The sequence below is a fragment of the Eptesicus fuscus genome, chromosome 6 (genome assembly GCF_027574615.1).
Source record: "Eptesicus fuscus isolate TK198812 chromosome 6, DD_ASM_mEF_20220401, whole genome shotgun sequence".
Classification (NCBI taxonomy): domain Eukaryota; kingdom Metazoa; phylum Chordata; class Mammalia; order Chiroptera; family Vespertilionidae; genus Eptesicus; species Eptesicus fuscus.
This window is the reverse complement of record NC_072478.1, coordinates 105,647,548-105,666,479: the sequence shown is the minus strand read 5'-3', so window position 1 is coordinate 105,666,479 and position 18,932 is coordinate 105,647,548. Positions and strand designations below refer to the sequence as shown.

General features: G+C 42.8%; 1 protein-coding gene across 1 annotated transcript in view; it reads right to left on the bottom strand.

The window, feature by feature from the left end:
• The window catches only part of USP42 (ubiquitin specific peptidase 42), a 36,058-nt gene extending 17,126 nt beyond the window's left edge, over positions 1 to 18,932 (bottom strand). Inside the window, exons 1-5 of the mRNA XM_054718172.1 lie at positions 18,815 to 18,932; positions 14,484 to 14,739; positions 13,245 to 13,445; positions 1,747 to 1,857; positions 113 to 215 (exon numbers count right to left, since the gene is read on the bottom strand). Of these exons, the coding sequence (XP_054574147.1) occupies positions 113 to 215; positions 1,747 to 1,857; positions 13,245 to 13,445; positions 14,484 to 14,730 (662 nt within the window). The 5' untranslated portion in view covers positions 14,731 to 14,739; positions 18,815 to 18,932. The remainder of the gene's footprint in view (positions 1 to 112; positions 216 to 1,746; positions 1,858 to 13,244; positions 13,446 to 14,483; positions 14,740 to 18,814) is intronic.

The following is an 18,932-nucleotide window of genomic DNA, read 5'->3' as shown; positions in this document are numbered from 1 at the left end:
ATGAGATCGCAAAAGCACACACATCTACAGAAGAACAAGAATGCAGACGGATTAAGGAGACGTCAGTACTCGTGGTGGCCGGGAGAAAGGACTGCGGTGCTGCTGTACTTACTTATTGCTGCCATTCAAGCACGCCTTCTGCATAGCATCAACAGTGTATTGAAGGAATTCATGGGCATCTTCTTGGTTTCCAAAACGAAAGTGCCTAGCTATACCTATAAAGTTTAAGATAAAGCTTTATCATCACATAATAGGCCCAGGCTGTAACCCCCAAAAGTTATATCTTATGACAATATGTTAGTTAGAAAACACCTGATAATCATTATATGGGCAAACAGCACTAACACCAGCTATTCTGAGAAGAGTTCGACCATTAAAAGTCCACGTGGACTAGAGTTTGAGAGCCCAGAGAGGAGGCACAGAGATGCTATCCATGGCTTTAGCGAGTTAATCAAGTTGTACTTGAATAAATTCAACTTTGGCTATACTGCCTCAAAATTTGTCCACAATGTTATGTTACTACACACCTTAAATTTGGTGCTAATCTCTCTATGAGAATCCATGCAGAGCGTCAATGTCGAAACCTATCTAAATTCTATCCTGATAACCTATGTATTATATCTCAGTAGCATTTCAGTCCTATTTCTAAATGAACAAACAGTTGCAAGATAAAATTGCATAATAAAAAAATCTAAGCAAAATATAAATAAAACTTCGTATGTAGAATTTTATATGCATGAATATAATATATTAATATATACTAGCTTAAGTCATGAACTGCCAATATTCTAGCAGCTCTGACCTACAAAAATGGAAATTTCATAATTAAACCATGTATGTGTGTGGGTGTGTGTTTGTATATATGTACATTCATGGATGTAAGTACACACAAACACACAGAAATTACATTTTCTTAAAGATTTAGGTTGAAAAGTATTAATCATGCCTTACATATATTTATTTATTATATATTTATTAAAAAAAAAAAAAAAATCATCCTCAGCTAAAATCTTGCCAGAATCCAATGATGTTTTAAAAATGTTTACATTGTAAATATTTGTAACTGTATGATTATCCACACCTGTAATTATCTAGCTAGGTATCAGATTAAGAATTAGGTTTTTTAAAATTTGAACTAATTTTTTATTCCAACTTAATTAAGATGATGTAAAAGTTTATTGAAAAACACACACACAAAGTGCATAAGAAAATTTTGTATCATTACAATGCAAGAGAAAGATTTAAAAGTCATTTAAAAATTAAACAGAAAAAATAAAATTTATCCACAAATTTGCTAAGGTAGGAGTATAAATCTTTAAAAGTGTAATTAACTTTATTTTGGCAATTACTGTCACTCTGTATAGTGTAACTAATTCAAGCCAATTTAAAGAAACATGTAGGACAACATTAGTTAGTACTACTCAGCATAAAAATCCAAATATCTGGGGGAAAACTCATTGTAAAATTATCAATGATTTTATTAACAAATTGAGTTAAAATTTTTTTCATTTGTTTACATTAATCTGAGTACTATTTTCTTTTTATATTGCTATCTTTTGCTTTAAGGTTTCAAAATCTGTTTATGTAGTAAATGTCTGACTAAAAGAGTGTTATTAAAGGCATCTCCATGTATTATAAAATGTTTGCTTGTTTTTATAATAAACAACAGCTCATCTTTTATCAGGTAGGCCATTAGGACCAACTAGCTAATAAATACTAATATAAACAACTATTAATGATACTTACGCCGCATCTCATTAATGACAAACATTGGTTTAATAACATCCCCAGGATTACTGAGTGCCTGGGTGATATGTGCTTGCATTGTACACATCATACAAAATCCTTCTGCATGACCTGAAAGATAAGAGATAATAATCCTCCAAATTAGTAAAATATGATTCTACATACACATCAAGAGATACTATAAAGAGACACTCCTGAAATGAAGTAACAGTAACAGCTATCATGCGTCATGCACTGAGCCATATGCTTTTGTTCACTGTCATTTAATCCTCCCAAACCCTAATGGTAAGTACATACTGACTCTACTTTACAAGAGAGGAAACTGAAGTGCAGAGTTAAAAACTTGCCCAATGCCATGCCCTGGCTGGGGGGCTCAGTTGGGTGGAGCGTCGTCCCATACACCAAAAGGTTCCGGGTTCGATTCCCAGTCAGGGCACATACCCAGGTTTTGGACTCGAGTCCTGGTCAGGGCACGTACGGGAGGAGACCGATCTATGTTTCTTTCTCACATCGATGTTTCTCTCTCTCTAAAAATCAATAAAAACATAGCCTTGGGTGAGGATTAAAAATAATTTTTCCCAATGTCAAATAGTTATTAAGTGGCAGACACATAACCATCAAATCATACTCTAATTTCAAGGCCTGTGTTACCTACTCTCTATATTGGAAAAATATTTTTTGCACACTACCATTTGTCTCAAACAGGAAAAGAATGCCTCCCATACTGGGGATTGGAAATCTCTCTATAAATATTTGGCTTTTTTGGCCACATACAGAGTGGTCTCATTGCTTTTTTTTTTCTTTCTTTCTACAACTTTTTTAAAATTTATTTTACTTATTTTTTAAAATATATTTTTTATTGATTTTTTACAGAGAGGAAGGGAGAGGGATAGAGAGTTAGAAACATCGATGAGGGAGAAACATTGATCAGCTGCCTCCTGCACACCTCCTACTGGGGATGTTCCCACAACCAAGGTACATGCCCTTGACCAGAATCGAACCTGGGACCTTTCAGTCCGCAGGCCGACGAGCCAAACCAGTTAGGGCTGTTTTTAATATTTATTGATTTGCGAGAGAGAGACACACACACATTGATGTGTTGTTCCACTTATTTATGCACTCATTGGTTGATTTTTGTATGTGCTCAGACTGTGGATCGAACCCATAACCTTGGTATATTGGGATGATGCTCTAACCAACTGAGCTACCCGGCCAGGGCCTTACTTATTTTTATTGATTTCAGAGAGGAAGGGAGAGGGAGAGAGAGAGAGAGAAACATCAATAATGAGAGAGAATCATTGATCGGCTGCCTCCTGCATGCCACCTACTGGGGATCGAGCCCTTGACCAGAATTGAACCTGGGGCCCTTCAGTCCGCAGGCCAACACTCTACTGAGCCAAACCGGCTAGGGCTCTACAGCTTTTTAAGGGGTGAAAACAACTCTCAGCTCATGACTATGTGGTGCTACTGGCATCTAGTGGGGAGAGGCCACAAGTGCCGCTAGCATCCAGCAAGGCACAGGACAGCCCCTCGACAAGGAACTACTTGGTCCCAAAAGCCACCAGTGTTGAGGCTGAGAAGCACTTTCTTAAACTAAAGGCTGCTCAGAACCTGCCTAACAAAGTTTTAAAAGTCTCAAAAGAACCCAATCTATTTGCAATTAACATAACTGTGTCCGTGTCCCTGAACAAAGCTAAAAAATATTTATAGGAATATTTTTTATTTTTAGAAATAATATAATTTTAATAATCTAGCACCCAACAACATAAAATTCTAAACTAAGGTTACAAGGCATGTAAAGAAGTAGGAATGACCAAGAACAAGAAGAAATAAACATAAACAGACCCAGAAATGACACAAAATAGAATCAAAGGACAAGGACCTTTAGAAAGACATTACACACATATTTATATGTTCAAGGAGGCAGAGAAAAAGCAAGAGCATGTTAAGAACAGATAAGGAAACTGGCCCATTTGTACTTTACAACTGAAAAGCAAAATTTCTGAGATAAAAATACACAAGGTATGATTAATAACAGATTAGACTGAGCAGTATAAATTATCCATAATGAAACACAGAGAAAACAAAAACTCAAAACAACAACAGAAAACATAAGCATATCATCATTGAGCAGTGGGACTACATCAAGTTGGCCCTAATATGCATGTAAATGAAGTCTTTCAAGAAATAATGATTGTTGCCCTAGCTGGTGTGGCTCAGTGGATAGAGCGTCTGCCTGCGGACTGAAGGGTCCCAGGTTCGATTCTGGTCAAGGGCACATGCTGGGGTTGCGGGCTCGATGCCGAGTGGGGGACTTGCAGGAGGCAGCCGATCAATGCTCTTTCATCACTGATGTTTCTCTCTCTCTCTCCTCTCCCTTTCTCTCTGAAATCATTAAAAATATTAAAAAAAAAAAAAAAAAGAAATGATGATTGTCTACAAAGGTACAACATAAGGGAGTTGACTTGCAGGAGGCAGCCGATCAATGCTCTTTCATCACTGATGTTTCTCTCTCTCTCTCCCTCTTTCTCTCTGAAATCATTAAAAATATTAAAAAAAAAAAAAAAAAGAAATGATGATTGTCTACAAAGGTACAACATAAGGGAGTTTTTACAGTGATGGAATGGTTCTGTGTCCTGACTTGAACTGGTGGTTACAAGAATCTATACCTGTGCTAGAATTCATAGAACTGTATGCCAAAAAATGTTGACTTTATGTTAAATATAAAAAGTAAAAGTGTTTCAATAACTGAAAGTTATACAGGTTGAAACAGTAAACCACAAATGTAAGAACCTCAACAAACCCTAAACAGAAGAAACATGAAACCAACACAAAGGACCACTCAGTCAAATTGTTTAGAACAGTGATCAAAAAAATTTATTTTTTATCTTTTTATTTATTAACTAGAGGCTTGATACAGGAAATTCATGCAAGAGTAGGCCTTCCTTCCCCAGGCTGTGCACCGGCTTCCCTCTGGCTGCCAGCAGGCACTCAGGATCCGGGTTTCCCCCCGGCCACCGGCAGGCACCCGGACCCGGGCTTCCCTTCCAGCCCCGGCTTCGTCCAGAAAGTCGTCAGGAAGGACGTCTGGTCTAATTAGCATATTGCGCTTTTATTATTATAGAGTTTAGAAAGAAAGTGGAAGGGGGGAAGGAAACACTGATTTGTTGACCCACTTATTTATGTATTCTTTGGTTGATTTTTATTGTTGTTAATCCTCACCTGAGAACATTTTTTCCATTGATTTTTAGAGAGTGGAAGGGAGGGCGGGCAAGACGGGGGGGGGGGGGGAGAGAGAGAAAGAAACATCGATGTGAGAGAGACACATCAATTGGTTGGTTGCCTCCCACACACCCACAACGAGGGCTGGGGATCAAACCTACAACCCAGGAATAGAACCTGGGACCCTGCAGTGCGCAGGCCAATGCTCTAACCACTAAGGAACACCAGCCACGGCTATTGCTTTTTTTTTTTTTTTTCCCCTGCAAAAAGCTTTATTTCATTTGTCCAATGCACGGGAGAGGGCTCCAGGGTGGTTAAAGAATGGCTAGTAGTTTCGGGAAGAGGCTCAGGTAAAAGCCAGACACCAGGGGATGCAGAGGGGCCCCTCAAAGGCCTCTGGGCTCCAAAGCTCCTAGTCGTGCTTGAGGATGAGCCTTTCGAAGAGACACTCGCCCGGCCCAGCCTGGGGCCGCAGCCTGCGGATGTGAGTCAGGTGGTCGCCCACCTTCTTGGTGAGTTTCCCCTCCTCGTCCAGGAAGTGGGTCTCCAGGAAGTCCCAGAGCTGAGGGTCTGCGCGGTGGAACGCAGGGCCTGCAGCTCCCCAAGCGCCTGGGTCAGCTGCCCCTCCAAGGCCAGGCGGCTGCCATGGCGGCCTGAGCTCTGCCCACTCATCCTGGGACGGTTTCCGCGCGTCCTGGGAGAGAACGCGGCCGCCACGCTTGTTCTGCAACTTCTAGAGATGCTCAGCGCCCTCGTGCTGCTCTGCCAACTCTGAAGAAGTGGCCCCACCCCCGAGAGCCACATGGTCACGGTCGAAATAGTAGCCCAGGGAGAGGAGGTACAGGAGGCCGCAGATGCAGGCTGGCCAGGCGGCTGACCGCAGCCTCCACCTCAGTGAATAATTCTGACAAATTTGGGAGCTCATGGCTGTTCGGCATCAAGGAGCTAAGGCAGGACAAGGAGTTAAGGGGGGACAAGGAGTTAAGGCGGGACAAGGAGTTAAGGCGGGACAAGGCGTTAAGGCAGGACAAAAACCGGTGTGTTGGCTGGTCCGGCAGGTGGTTCCGAGGTGTGACTGGATGAGACGCAGGAGAGAGGCCGGAGGCTGGAAGGGGCGCCCCTGGGTCTGTTCCGTCCAAACACTGTTGAAGCAAGAGACGGATCCGGGACCAAGGGCCCTGCCCGTTGATTCTTGCGGGAGTCATGTTTTTAAATCTACTTTCTTAATCTGGGCCTTCGGGGCATTTTTAGAACATTTATATTGAAGTTGATTATGGATGGATGTATTAGAAGTTAAGTCTGACCATTTATATTTTGCTTTTTGTTTGTTCTTTCTGTTTTTCATTTGTTTTCTTATCCCTGCCTTACTGTGGGTTACTTGAATGTTTTAAATTATTGTAATTTGATTTATTTATAATGTTTTTGAGTGCATCTAGAAATGAAGTAGTTTTCCTTATTCACAGACCACATGACCGTCTCCATATAAAATCTTAAGGAATCCTTTTTAAAAACACTACTAGAATTAGCCCGGCAGGTGTGGCTCAGGGGTTGAGTTTCGACCTATGAACCTGGAGGTCACTGTTCCATTCGAGTCTCGGGCGGGGCACATGCCCAGGTTGTGGCTTGATCCTCAGTATGGGACATGCAGGAGGCAGCTGATCAGTAATTCTCTATCATCACTGATGTTTCCATCTCTCTCTCCCTCTCTCTTTCTCTTTCTCTCTGAAATCAATAAAAATATATTTGGACCAAAAAAAGAATGAAAGAGATTTAAAAAAAATAAAAATAAGTGAGTTTAGCAAAACTGCAGTATATAAGATCAATATCCAAAAATCAATTGCATTTCTATATTCTAGCAATATAAACAATCAGAACTGACATTTAAAAACTATTGCCATTTATAATAACTTTCAAAAAATAAAATACTTAGGAACAAATCTGATTTAAAATGTGTACATTATATAAAACATTGCTAAGAAAAATTAAAGATCACCTAAATAAATGGAGCATACCTTGTTTGTGGGTCAGAAGACAATATTGTTTAGATGTCAATTTATCCAAAATTGATTTATAGCAAGCATGTCAAACACATGTGGCCCAAAACGAATATCTTTGTGTCCCAGCCAATATAATGATATGTAAGAAACATTTTAATAAAAAATTTTTAACTTAATTTTTACAAAATCCTGTTATACATAATCATTAATAACAAACTACAACGTTCGCTAATGACTGATGACTATAATCGTGTTGCATTCATTTCCCTTACACACAGGTGCACCATTTCTCTCCACCAATACCAGCAGCGAATATTTTAGCAGCTGGTTGCCACGTCATCAGTCCTGTACTGACTTGTTTGGTGTGCGCAACAGGAAATATTTCACTTTCGGAGAACAAGAAAAATAGGTTTATTTGCGTTAAGCTTATTAATCTGTGCAGTTATTCAGTGTCTGGTAAGTTAATGTTCAAGAAAAAGTATTAATTTTTATTAAAACGTTCTATTATTTTGTTAACAATTACTCATTTATTTCAGCCCTTTGTATTCAGCATGTCTCTATCGAAATAAACCTACGTTTCTGTGAAAATTGAAGCTTTTGTTTTTTTGCAGCCCACATAAACTTACACCTTGTTTATTTGGCCCGTGTTAGCCTTTGAGTTTGACATGCTTGATTTATAGATTCAACACGACCCCAATCAAAATTCCAGAAAGCTTTTTTGTAGAAATTGACAAAGTGGTTCAAAAATTCATTTGGAAATGCGAAGAACCAAGCATGGCCAAAACAACTTCGAAAAAGAAGAACAAAGTTGGAGGACTTACCTGATTTCAAAACTTAAATATACAGTAATCAAGACACTGTGCTATGGTGTGAAGATAAATAATGGATCAATGTAACAGAATAGAGAGTTCAGAAAAAGAGTCATATGTATACGGTCAAGTGACTTTTGACAAAAGTGAAAAGGCAAATCAGTAGAGAAAGGACTATATTTTGAACAAATAGTACTGGAACAACTGGATATCCCCATATTGAAAAATATGAACTTCGATCCATTCTTTACATCATAAACAAAAATCAACTCAAAATGGATAATTGTAAAACTGTAAAACTTCTAGCCCTAGCTGGCTTGGCTCAGTGGATAGAGCGTCAGCCTGTGGACTGAAGGGTCCCCGGTTCGATGCCAGTCAAGGGCTCATGTCCAGTTGCAGGCTCAATCCCCAGTGGGGGGTGTGCAGGAGCAGCCAATCAATGATTCTCTGTCATCATTGATGTTTCTATCTCTCCCTCTCCCTTCATCTCTGAAATCAATAAAAATATATTTAAAAAAAACAACTGTAAAACTTCTAAAAGAAAATACAGAGGAGCCCTAGCCAGTTTGGCTCAGTGGATAGAACCTGAGGACTGACGGGTCCCAGATTTGATTCTGGTCAAGGGCACATGCCTGGGTTGTGGGCTCGATCCCCAGTAGGGGCACATGCAAGAGGCAGCCAATCAATGATTCTCTCTCATCATTGATGTTGCTCTCTCTCTCTCTCCCTCTTTCTTCCTCTCTGAAATGAAGTCAATAAAAATATCTATACTAATAAAAGGGTAATATGCTAATTAGACCAGGAGACCTTCCAGATGTTCTTCCAGACAAAGCCATGGTGACTGGGCTGAGGCAGAGGCGGTTAGGGGCGATCAGGCCAGGAGGGGAGGGCAGTTGGGGGTGATCAGGCTGATGGGGGGGGCAGTTGGGGGCGAGCAGGCCAGCAGGGGGCGCAGTTGGGGGCAATCAGGCCAGCAAGGGGGGCAGTTAGGGGTGAGAAGGTCGGTGGGGGGGGCAATTAGGGATGAGCAGGCCGGCAGGCAGAGTGGTTAGGGCTGATCAGGCAGGCAGGCAGATGAGCGGTTAGGAGCCAGCAGTCTCGGATTGTGAGAGGGATGTCCGACTGCCAGTTTAGCCTAAACCGGCAGTCGGACATCCCCCAAGGGGTCCCAGATTAGAGAGGGTGCAGGCCGGGCTGAGGAACACCTCCCCCCCCCATACACAAATTTCATGCACCAGGCCACTAGTATTTAAATACAAAATAAAATATAGGGGAAAGAAGATGGCGGCTGGCAGGACGGAGTGGAGAGAGACGAAGTGAGTGAGGGTATAAAAGGAGAGTGTGTGGTTGTGCGTGGGGTGTGTGAGAGTGAGTGAGGGAAAGTTAAATCTCGCAGGAGCAGCAGGGGCTGGCAGAAAGCCTCTCCTTGACAAAGAGAGTCTACCACCGCTGCGGGCACTCCCAGGACGGCGGGACTCTATCACAGAGGGAGCCCATGCCATCTTGAGCGGAGAACGGCCTTACATAGAAACTCATCAACACCACCAACAAGACAGACCTTGGAACTGCCCCGCGACCCAGCACCCACTCCAGCCAATATCCTGCTACCCCAGCTGCAGACTCGCGGAACCTGGGACCTCCACCTCCAAAGACACAGCTTTCCGCAGCTAAAACAACTCCGAGACCATGTGGATTCCAGCAACAGAGAGGAATCGACAGGACTACTCCAGCCATGAAGACAGAAGAGAAGCAGTCCAGAGATGGAAGACAGTGATGTGGCCTTGCCATACTAGCAGTTAGCAGCTGTGCATCACTGCAGATTGCCCAGGAACAAACCAGAGAGAGTCGGACCTGCATTACCACCATTTGTCCACCATCCAGAGCTGAAAAGTCAGTGCCGACATGTACACATAAGGAACTGTTGGACATTGAAATTGGGTCTCAAAAGAACTGTTGGCCCAGAAAGAAACTCACTACAGACTGATTCATTTGCCTGTCACCATAACCATTATTGCTTGTCTCATTTTTGGTTCTTATAAGTGTATTTCTAATAGCACATGATCTCACTCATCTAGGGGAAATGATGAACAACATAGACTGATGAACAAGAACAGACCCAGAAACAAGGAGGCACGGATCAGACTGTCGGGCCTCAGAGGAAGGGTGGGGGAGGGTGGGGGTAAAGGGGGAGATCAACCAAAGGACTTGTGTGCAAGCATATGAGCCTAACCAGCGGTTAAGGACAACAGGGGGAGGGGGCATGTGGGGGGGGGGCATGTGTGGGGAGGGGTGTGGGATGGGAATGGGGGGATGAGGACAAATATGTGATACCTTAATCAATAAAGAAATTTAAAAAAAAAAGAAAATATAGAGGATATCTTTGTGACCTCTGGTTAAGCAGATTTCTTAATACAACACCTAAACGATAACTGATAAAGAGAAAAAAAATGAGGTGGAATTCTTCAAACCTAAAAACATGCTCTTCTAAAGTCAGTGTGAAGAGAATACGTTTCTCCAGGTTGGGAGATAATATTTGTAAATTACGTATCTGATAATGAGCTTCTATCCAGGAACTATAAAGAACTCTCAAAATTCAACAATTAGAAAAGAACCCAATTTTAAATCGGGCAAAAGATATGAATAGGTGTTTCAGTAAAGCAAATATATGGATGGAAAATAACCATGTGGTAAGATGTTCAACATTATTCATTAGGAAAGTGCAAATTAAAGCTACAAGTAAGGTATTACTAGACAACATACCTATTAGAATGGCAAAAATTGGAAAGGTCACACCAAGTATTAGGCGAGGTACTGAGCAAAAAGAAATTTTCATTCATTGCTGGTAGGAATGTAAAATACCACAATCCCTTTGGGAAACAGTTTGAAAGTATCTTAAAATTAAACAGAGACATACTATGGGACCAAGCCATTCCACTCCTAGATATTTATCCAAGAGAAATGAAAACATGTCCTATGAAGACTTGTTTACAAATGGTCATAGCAGCTTAACTCATGATGGCCCAAAATGGAAAATAACCCAAATGTCCATCAATAGGTGAATGAAGCCCTGACTGGTTTGGCTCAGTGGATAGAGCGTCGGCCTGCGGACTGAAGGGTCCCAGGTTCGATTCCGGTCAAGGGCATGTACTTTGGCAGCTGGTCGATGTTTCTCTCTCATCGATGTTTCTAACTCTCTATCCCTCTCCCTTCCTCTCTGTAAAAAATCAATAAAATAGCCAAAACCGGTTTGGCTCAGTGGATAGAGCGTCGGCCTGTGGACTGAAAGGTCCCAGGTTCGATTCCGGTCAAGGGCATGTACCTTGGTTGCGGGCACATCAGGGGATGTGCAGGAGGCAGCTGGTCGATGTTTCTCTCTCATCGATGTTTCTAGCTCTCTATCCCTCTCCCTTCCTCTCTGTAAAAAAATCAATAAAATATATTAAAAAAAAAATCAATAAAATATATATTTTTTAAAAACTTTTTAAAAAAAAGGTGAGTGAAGAAACAAACTGTGGTACATCCATACAGTGGAATACTACTTAGCAATAAATATTAATTATTGATACATTCAACAACATGAAATAATATAGAAATAATTGTGCTGAGTGAGAGAGACCAGGAAATATGAGAACATATACTGTATACAATTCCACTTATATGACATTCTAGCAAACACAAACTAATCGCTAGTAGACAGAAAGCATATCAGTGGTTGCCTGGGATGGAGGGGATGAGGTAGGAAAGGGCAAAAGGGAGCGACTTCAAAGGAGCAATGGGAAACTTTAGGGGGTGGTGAAAGGTGCAGCCTCTTTTCTAATGTACGTATTTTTATTGGCTTCAGAGAGGAAGGGAGAGGGAGAGAGAGAAACATCAATGATGAGAGAGAATCACTGACTGGTTGCCTCCTGCATGCCCTACACTGGGGATCGAGCCCTCATATGCCCTGACTGGGAATCGAACCATGACCTCCTGGTTCAACCTCTGAGCCACACCGGCTAGGTGCATTATTTTAATTGCGGTGATAGTTCCATGGGTATATACAAATGTCAAAATGCAGCAAATTGTATATTTTAAATATGTGCACTTTATTTATATCAATGATCTATAATCTATAATAATAAAAGGGTAATATGCTAATTAGACCAGACATCTTCTGACATCCTTCCTGACAAAGCAGGGGCCAGAGGGAAGCCAGCCCAGGTCCCAGGTTCCTGCCAGTGGCCAGAGGAGGGAAGCCTGGGTCCCAGGTGCGGGAGGGAAGCCGGTGCCGGCAGCTGGGGGAAGGAAGGCCTACTCTTGCACGAATTTTCGTGCATCGGGCCTCTAGTACTTCAATAAAGCAGGGAAAACAGGGAGAGAGAGAAAACCGTCAATAGCATAAAAAACAGGCAGCACCGAATTCTGGACACTGGGAGCTTCTGAATTTTTGTCTCGGCCATCTCTCTTGCTGTCCAGGTGCCAGGGCTAGGTTTTCATCCACACCCTACTTTCATTAAGCACAAAGTGATAGGAAAGCTGTCTGTGGGAATGAATTATGGACTTAGAAAGGGAGAAAATGCGGGCAAGTAGAACGTTCATTCTGTAATTTAAAACCCTTTGGCATAACAAACAACTCTAGGCAGTGAGGCTCTGGGTGATTTTCCTTTGGTTTCTTTGAATTTTCTGTACTTTCCAAATTCTTCACAAGCATTATTTTGCTCTTTTGGGGGAAAAAACAATTTTAAAAGAACCAGTTCAAATTCTCCATTAAGAACTATTCAAAAAGAAACCAAGGGACTTTTTCACACTGATAATTAAAGAACAGCCACCTGAACATACACATGCAAATCTAAGCTTAATGTAGATCAAAGAACGGGAGACTTCATTTACAAAGGCTGAAGGATACTTACAACATGTGTAGGTCAAACCCTCAAAAAAATGGGTGTGTTTTAAATTCTGAATTTTGCTAGTCAACCACTGAGTTGGCTTTCGCCAAATTAAGGACCATAATATGGTTTAACTGATTTCCTACCCTTAAGGTTGAAACCCAGCTCTCACATGCTGAACGGAAAGTCCTGAATGAATTTCCGGGCGGTTGGGGCAGTAATGAGAGGCTCCTCTCCACTAAGGCTGAGAAGCCTGTAAGTGAATCAGATACCAGAGAGGCAGGATTTTAATCCCGCTTGGTGGCAAACATTCATGCCACATTTTTTAGCAAGTGTAGAAAGCCAGCAAAGGGTTCAAACATGCCAAATGCTGCTAAAATATGTTTCTTTTAAAATAACTTCACAGGTCAAATTAGGTGCAAAATGCTTCTTACACAATCTGAATACAAATCTTACAGTTTTCCTGCATGGTTTCTAAAAGAATTAAGCCAACTGCTTAGTGATCATAGAATTCTTGGCTAATTCCTCCCTTTCATTTCAGAGAAAAAATGAAAGTAGGTTAGATACCACAACGAAACCCACGTAACATAAAACAGAAGACTTACATGTCTTGGAGTGTTCGTGCGATAGCATGTAATTGGCGAGAGGCGGCGTGTACGTTAAGCACTGCAATGCTGCATTGGCGAAGCAAGTATTGCCCAAATTCTGGAGCCCAGCTCCAACTCTGTGAGTTTGCTGCCACTTAAGACAAATCTTCTCAGAGGGGAAAAGAACTTTTTGTGGAGGAGCAATGCCATCACCTAGGGCTAGAAAAATAAAGAACCAATATTTAACAACAAAGCTCTGCAGGCTTTGGAAGCTAAATAAATAGCAACACATCAAACCTGACTCTGCTGAAGATTCTAAATCTTATTACCAGCTAACCAGGAATACAGGGGATAAAGGCAGAACTCAGAATGTGGGGAACTCTAAATGATTTGGTCTCTTCAATAAAAATATATATTAATAAAAAAACGTGCCCTAACTGGTTTGGCTCAGTGGATAGTGTCAGCCTGCAGACTGAAGGTCCGGGGTTCGATTCCGGTCAAGGGCACATGCCCGGGTTGTGGGCTCGATCTCCAGTTGGGGGCGTGCAGGAGGCACCCAATCAATGATACTCATCATTGATGTTTCTATCTCTCTCTCGATCTCCCTTGTTCTCTGAAACCAATAAAAAATATATTAAAAAACAAACAAACACCACCTAGTATTTTTAAAAACATCTTTAAATTTTAAACAGACATCTACTTAGAGAACTATAGTTAATTGAAAAGTTAATAAAATGCTTGTTCATTTCAATTCTCACCAAAATAAAGTTTATCCTTCAACAAATTAGAAATTTAAAAACTACAAATATCATCTGGCCAGTGTGGTACGGTGGTTGAGCATCAACCCATAAACCAAGAGGTCACTGGTGCGATTCCCGGACAGGGCACATGCCTGGGTTGCGGGCTTGATCCCCAGTAGGGGGCATACAGGAGGCAGCTGAATGATGATGTTTCTTTCATCAATGTTTCCATCTCTCTATCCCTCTCACTTCCTCTCTCTGTAAAAACCAATGAAAACATATTTTTTTAAAATAAAAAAAACAACAATATCGTTATAATTAAAAATAATCTCCCTTGTTATGATACGCTGTTAATCATGCATAAGCAGCAGAGGAAAATGAAGCCCATCATAATGTAACTGGCTGGCCACTCAGGCAGCAATATGTCATGCAAAATAAGAACCCCTCTGAAACTACCAATTCATTGACAGCATTTATACAGGAGTTTCTTGGAGTAATTCTATCTTTTAAAAAGTACCTTGACCTTGATCCTTCTGTGGTGATGGTTTTGATTTATCAGGTACAGATGAACTTGAATACACTACAGCACCAGGTACTGGTCCTAAAGAAAGCGTGTGATTTGAAACATCATTTAATGAAGACACAGCACCCCAGCTGGCAGACCCTGCATCCATGTCTCCAGGTGAGACTGCCTCAGAGCTGCCAGGCTGATTCTGATAGGTTGAAGGGTCTGAAGATTCAGAAGCTTTGTCAACTATGGTCATTGTTCAACTCTGCAAAAGACAAAAAGCACACATTTCTTTCATAAGATTAGGAAAGTAACCTAATTATTCTACCATTAGATCTCAGAAAGTTATTCTAGTAATTTTTGACTATCTTCAAATATAAAAGTAACAGTATTTTTCACTTTGTAATAATTTCCTCAGGACATTTAGTATTGTCTAACTCTGAACACAGCAACATTTTTTAATTATAAAACTTTCAATGGGCCTAGCCAGTTTGGCTCAGTAGAGAGCATTGGCCTGCAGACTGAAGGGTCCGGGGTTCGATTCTGATCAAGGGCACATGCCTGGGTTGCAGACTCAATGCCCAGTGGGGAGCGTGCAGGAGGCAGCTGATCAATGACTCTCTTCGTCACCAATGTTTCTATCTCTCTCTCCTTCTCCTTTCCTCTCTGAAATCAATAAAGATACATTTTAAAAAAAAACCTTCAATGAAATATTGATTACATATTATCATTCTATTCCATGCCTCTTAAAATTATCACAATTTATAATCCGGCACCTCCTTTTCCAATTCTATACATTTACCAAGTACCTATATTCTTTCTTTCTTAGAACTAGAACTAGAATTGCTTAGAACTAGAATGTGAAATGCACTAATGCATGCGACTCAATTTTCAATCCATATATAATTCTCCAGGGAAAAGTCTCAACTACACAGAGAAAATCTAGCTTTAATTTGAGCATAAAGTCCAAAAGACATTGTCTGAAATACATTGCATTTTTAAAGTATAGGAAGTCTCACTTCTGAAGCACATTTTTCTGAAGAGAAAAACTGGTATTTTTATTTGGTATATGTGACTTTACCAAATACAATTAAATACAATACAATTAAATTATTAAATACTTTTATACCTTTCATACAGTACCTTATTTAACTTTCATAATGGACCTATGAGACATTGGACAGAATTCACAGATGTATAAAATGCACCAACTATAACCCAAACTAGTCAGCCACTGGGACTAGGGACCAGGTCCAACATTCCTGACTGGGGTTCCTTCTGGCTATACCAACCTGTCAATAGATCTACTTTTAAGAATGTTTCCAAAACTGCCAGGCTGCAACCAAATCTGGTGTGCCCTGACTGCCCCCAGCACAACATCCTCTAACACCTAGCCTTGGCACTGCCTGCCCTAAGAACCTCTGCACACCCCCCCGCCCAAGGTCCATTCCCACCTGCTCCCTCTGGGCTCAGCACATGCTGTTCCTTTTACCTCTCTTCTCCATCCTTCCACCTCCAGCCAGTGAGCACTTCCACTACTCAGTTAGAATTCATTTCCTCTGGGACACTTTCCTGGACAACCTCCTCCCCCAAGAACTGGGTTAAAACCCCTCCTCCAGGCTCCCCAGCACCCTGTGCTGACTTACACAGCAGCCCTTCAGCACCTACTGCACAGCAGGTTCGCTGCTGTCCTCCATCAAGTTCTTACTGGTACCCCCTGACCTGGCATACAGAACGCTCTCCATACAGGTGTTGAACAAATGAATGGATTCTGGAGATAGGAAATAACCAGTGTTTGCTTTAGCACCAGTTTGTGCTGAGTGATTCATATACAGTATCTCATTTAATGCTTTAAAAACTACGAAGTTGGAATAGCCTTTAAAACTTGTTTTAAAAAATATTCAATACAGTAAGTGGATAATAAATACCCATGTACATGCCACCTCAACAAATGTTACAATGCACTATCTGCTCATAAGAAGTTTTTATTTTAAGCCTCAAATTTTGTTATAGTTTTAAATAAAGGCATGATTACTTCTCCCCCAAAAGTCTAACCTTAAAAAACTTTTTGGACACTTACCTAAAAACAGAAGATGTTATTTAGATCTTAATAAAATAAAAACTGAACTGAAATTTTAAGTCAATCTAAGAAACTGAGAAAAAGGAAAAAACAAACAAAAGGAAAAAAAAAAGAAAAAATAAGGTACTGGACCCTCATTCAGGAAGAAAACTTGAGCCATATTATCCAAAAAAAAATTCACATTTTTCTCATTGAAGAGTCAAAAGGAATTATGAAACAGTGTGGAGACAAGAGTAAGAAAACACAAGAGGAAGAGGAAGGGAAGGAGGAGGTAGAGAAAGAAAGGCTTCCTTACAATGACATTAAACAGCAAAAACCTTGATTTTCCCCGCATAGACATCCTTTCAGGACAATCATTAACAAATGACCAAGTAAAACCATTTTACTGGCCCAACTGCCTTTTTTGAGGGGAAGGAGGGGTTCTCACATATAAATAAAAATGAAGGAATGCATGCAACTCGGTCATCAATAACCACACAGCATTATACTGCTGGGAAAACAAACCAAAACCATCCATTCATTTTCATTTGTACATCCCGCCAATGAATTCTTACCCGGAAACCGAGAGGCCCCAACTAATTCCATCAGCCCAGAGAGAAGCCCTTTCTGGAAGCCACACACCGCGGTGCAGGCCCCAGGATGCAGCTCCCCAACATCACTGCTGCAAACCTCGGGACATTCAGTGAAAAGTTACCATTTCTCTCAACATGTTCTGGTGATACACAAGAAGTTACAAAAGCATGTTTGAAAAGAAGCAGGCACTGCAAGAATCAGGCTGGATGTGTGTTTCCTCTCCTTTATTCAAAAGTCTTGATTCTGAGTCTCTTACATGGTATTTCTCCCTTAGTATTTCTACCGAATGCCAGAATGCACTATTCTTTTTTTATTTTTAACATGTGTATGCTATTTAAGCATTAAGGTACCCCACATACACTGACGTAACATCAATACACTAACAAGAAACTGTTACTCTGCTGCTTGGCACACAATGTAATCCACACTCCTGTACAAGCTTTAGAAGACACAACTTGACTTTAGTTATTTTGAAAACAGCAAAACAACCAAGCCTTCAACCTTTACAAAACAGTGTAGACTTGATTCAATGGCACAGAAAAGAAAGTGAAACTGACCTTAAGTAAAAATAAGTGAAGCTGATTATTCCCATGCCCAATGCGCTCTGAATGAATGTCAAGAGGATTGTTTAACATTTACAACTCTTAAAAAAAAAAATTTCAGTCTCCACAAAAATGTCTGAGAATATTGCTGTTACCTTGAAAAAAAAGAGGCGTTCACTAGTTTTTCAAGCAGCTTTTCTGTTATTTCAGTGTTTTCACTTTTAAATCATCAACGTGTTCTCCCCTAAACAAGCAAGCCCCACGGCCTTCCGAAACAGAAAGAGCTGCCCCACAAAGTAATCTCAGCTGCACTCACTACCTCCGGTTAGAGTCCCACGGTGGGAAACTTCTGTCTGATTCCCACTCCAACACCGATCGGCCCTCCTCCGCCCCGACCCTCCAGGTAAGTGGGCTCTTCCCTCCCGAAGAGAGAGAACGCGACCCAGAGAAACACGCTTTGGGGACGCGCCGCCGGGCCGCCCCCCTCGCCCCGGCGGCCCCGCTCAGCCCGGCGGCGGCGTGGGGGACGCGGACACTCGGCGGAGCAGCCAGGTGGACGGCCCCGCGAGGGCGGCCGGCCGAGGGGCGCCCGGGGAGGAAAGTTTGTATCTTTCGGGGTGGAATGGGGGCGGGGAGGCGAGTCCCGGGCTCCGAGGGGCGCTCGGGGGCGGGAGGCAGCGGCCACGCGGGGGGCGGCAGGCGGCCAGGGGACGCCCGGCTCCGCGGCCGGCACACGCCCACCCCGGGCAGACCCATGCGGGCCAGGCCGCCCCGGGGACACCAGCCGGGCCCGGCCCCCGGGCCGAGGGGGCGGGCTGGGGCCGGGTGGGGGTGGGAGGGCAGTGTCCATGGCAACCAGGGGGTCCGGCCTCCCGGCGCAGCCCGGTTCTCGGGGCGCCCCGCCGCCGTGGCCGCCGCCCCCTCCCCGGCGGCCTGGCTCGGCCGGCGGTGGCGGCGCTGCCACCGGCGCGGCGGGGTCCCGGGCGGCCCGCGGCGGCGGAGGGGGCGGCGGGCGAGGGGCCGGGCCAGCCCCCGGCGGGCCGCGCCGGCAGAGGGGCGGCCGGGCCAGCCGCGGCGGAGGCGGGCGGAGCGCTCTGCGGGCCCCACGCCGGCCAGCAGCGGGCGGGAAGGAGGCGGGAGCTTACCTGACCCGGCTCGGCGCTCGCTCCATCCCCCTCGGCCGCCGCCGCCGCCGCCGCACACAGCCCAGCCGCCCGGCGGGGGACAATGACGTGCCTCCATCCGGGCACCGCCGCCGCCGCC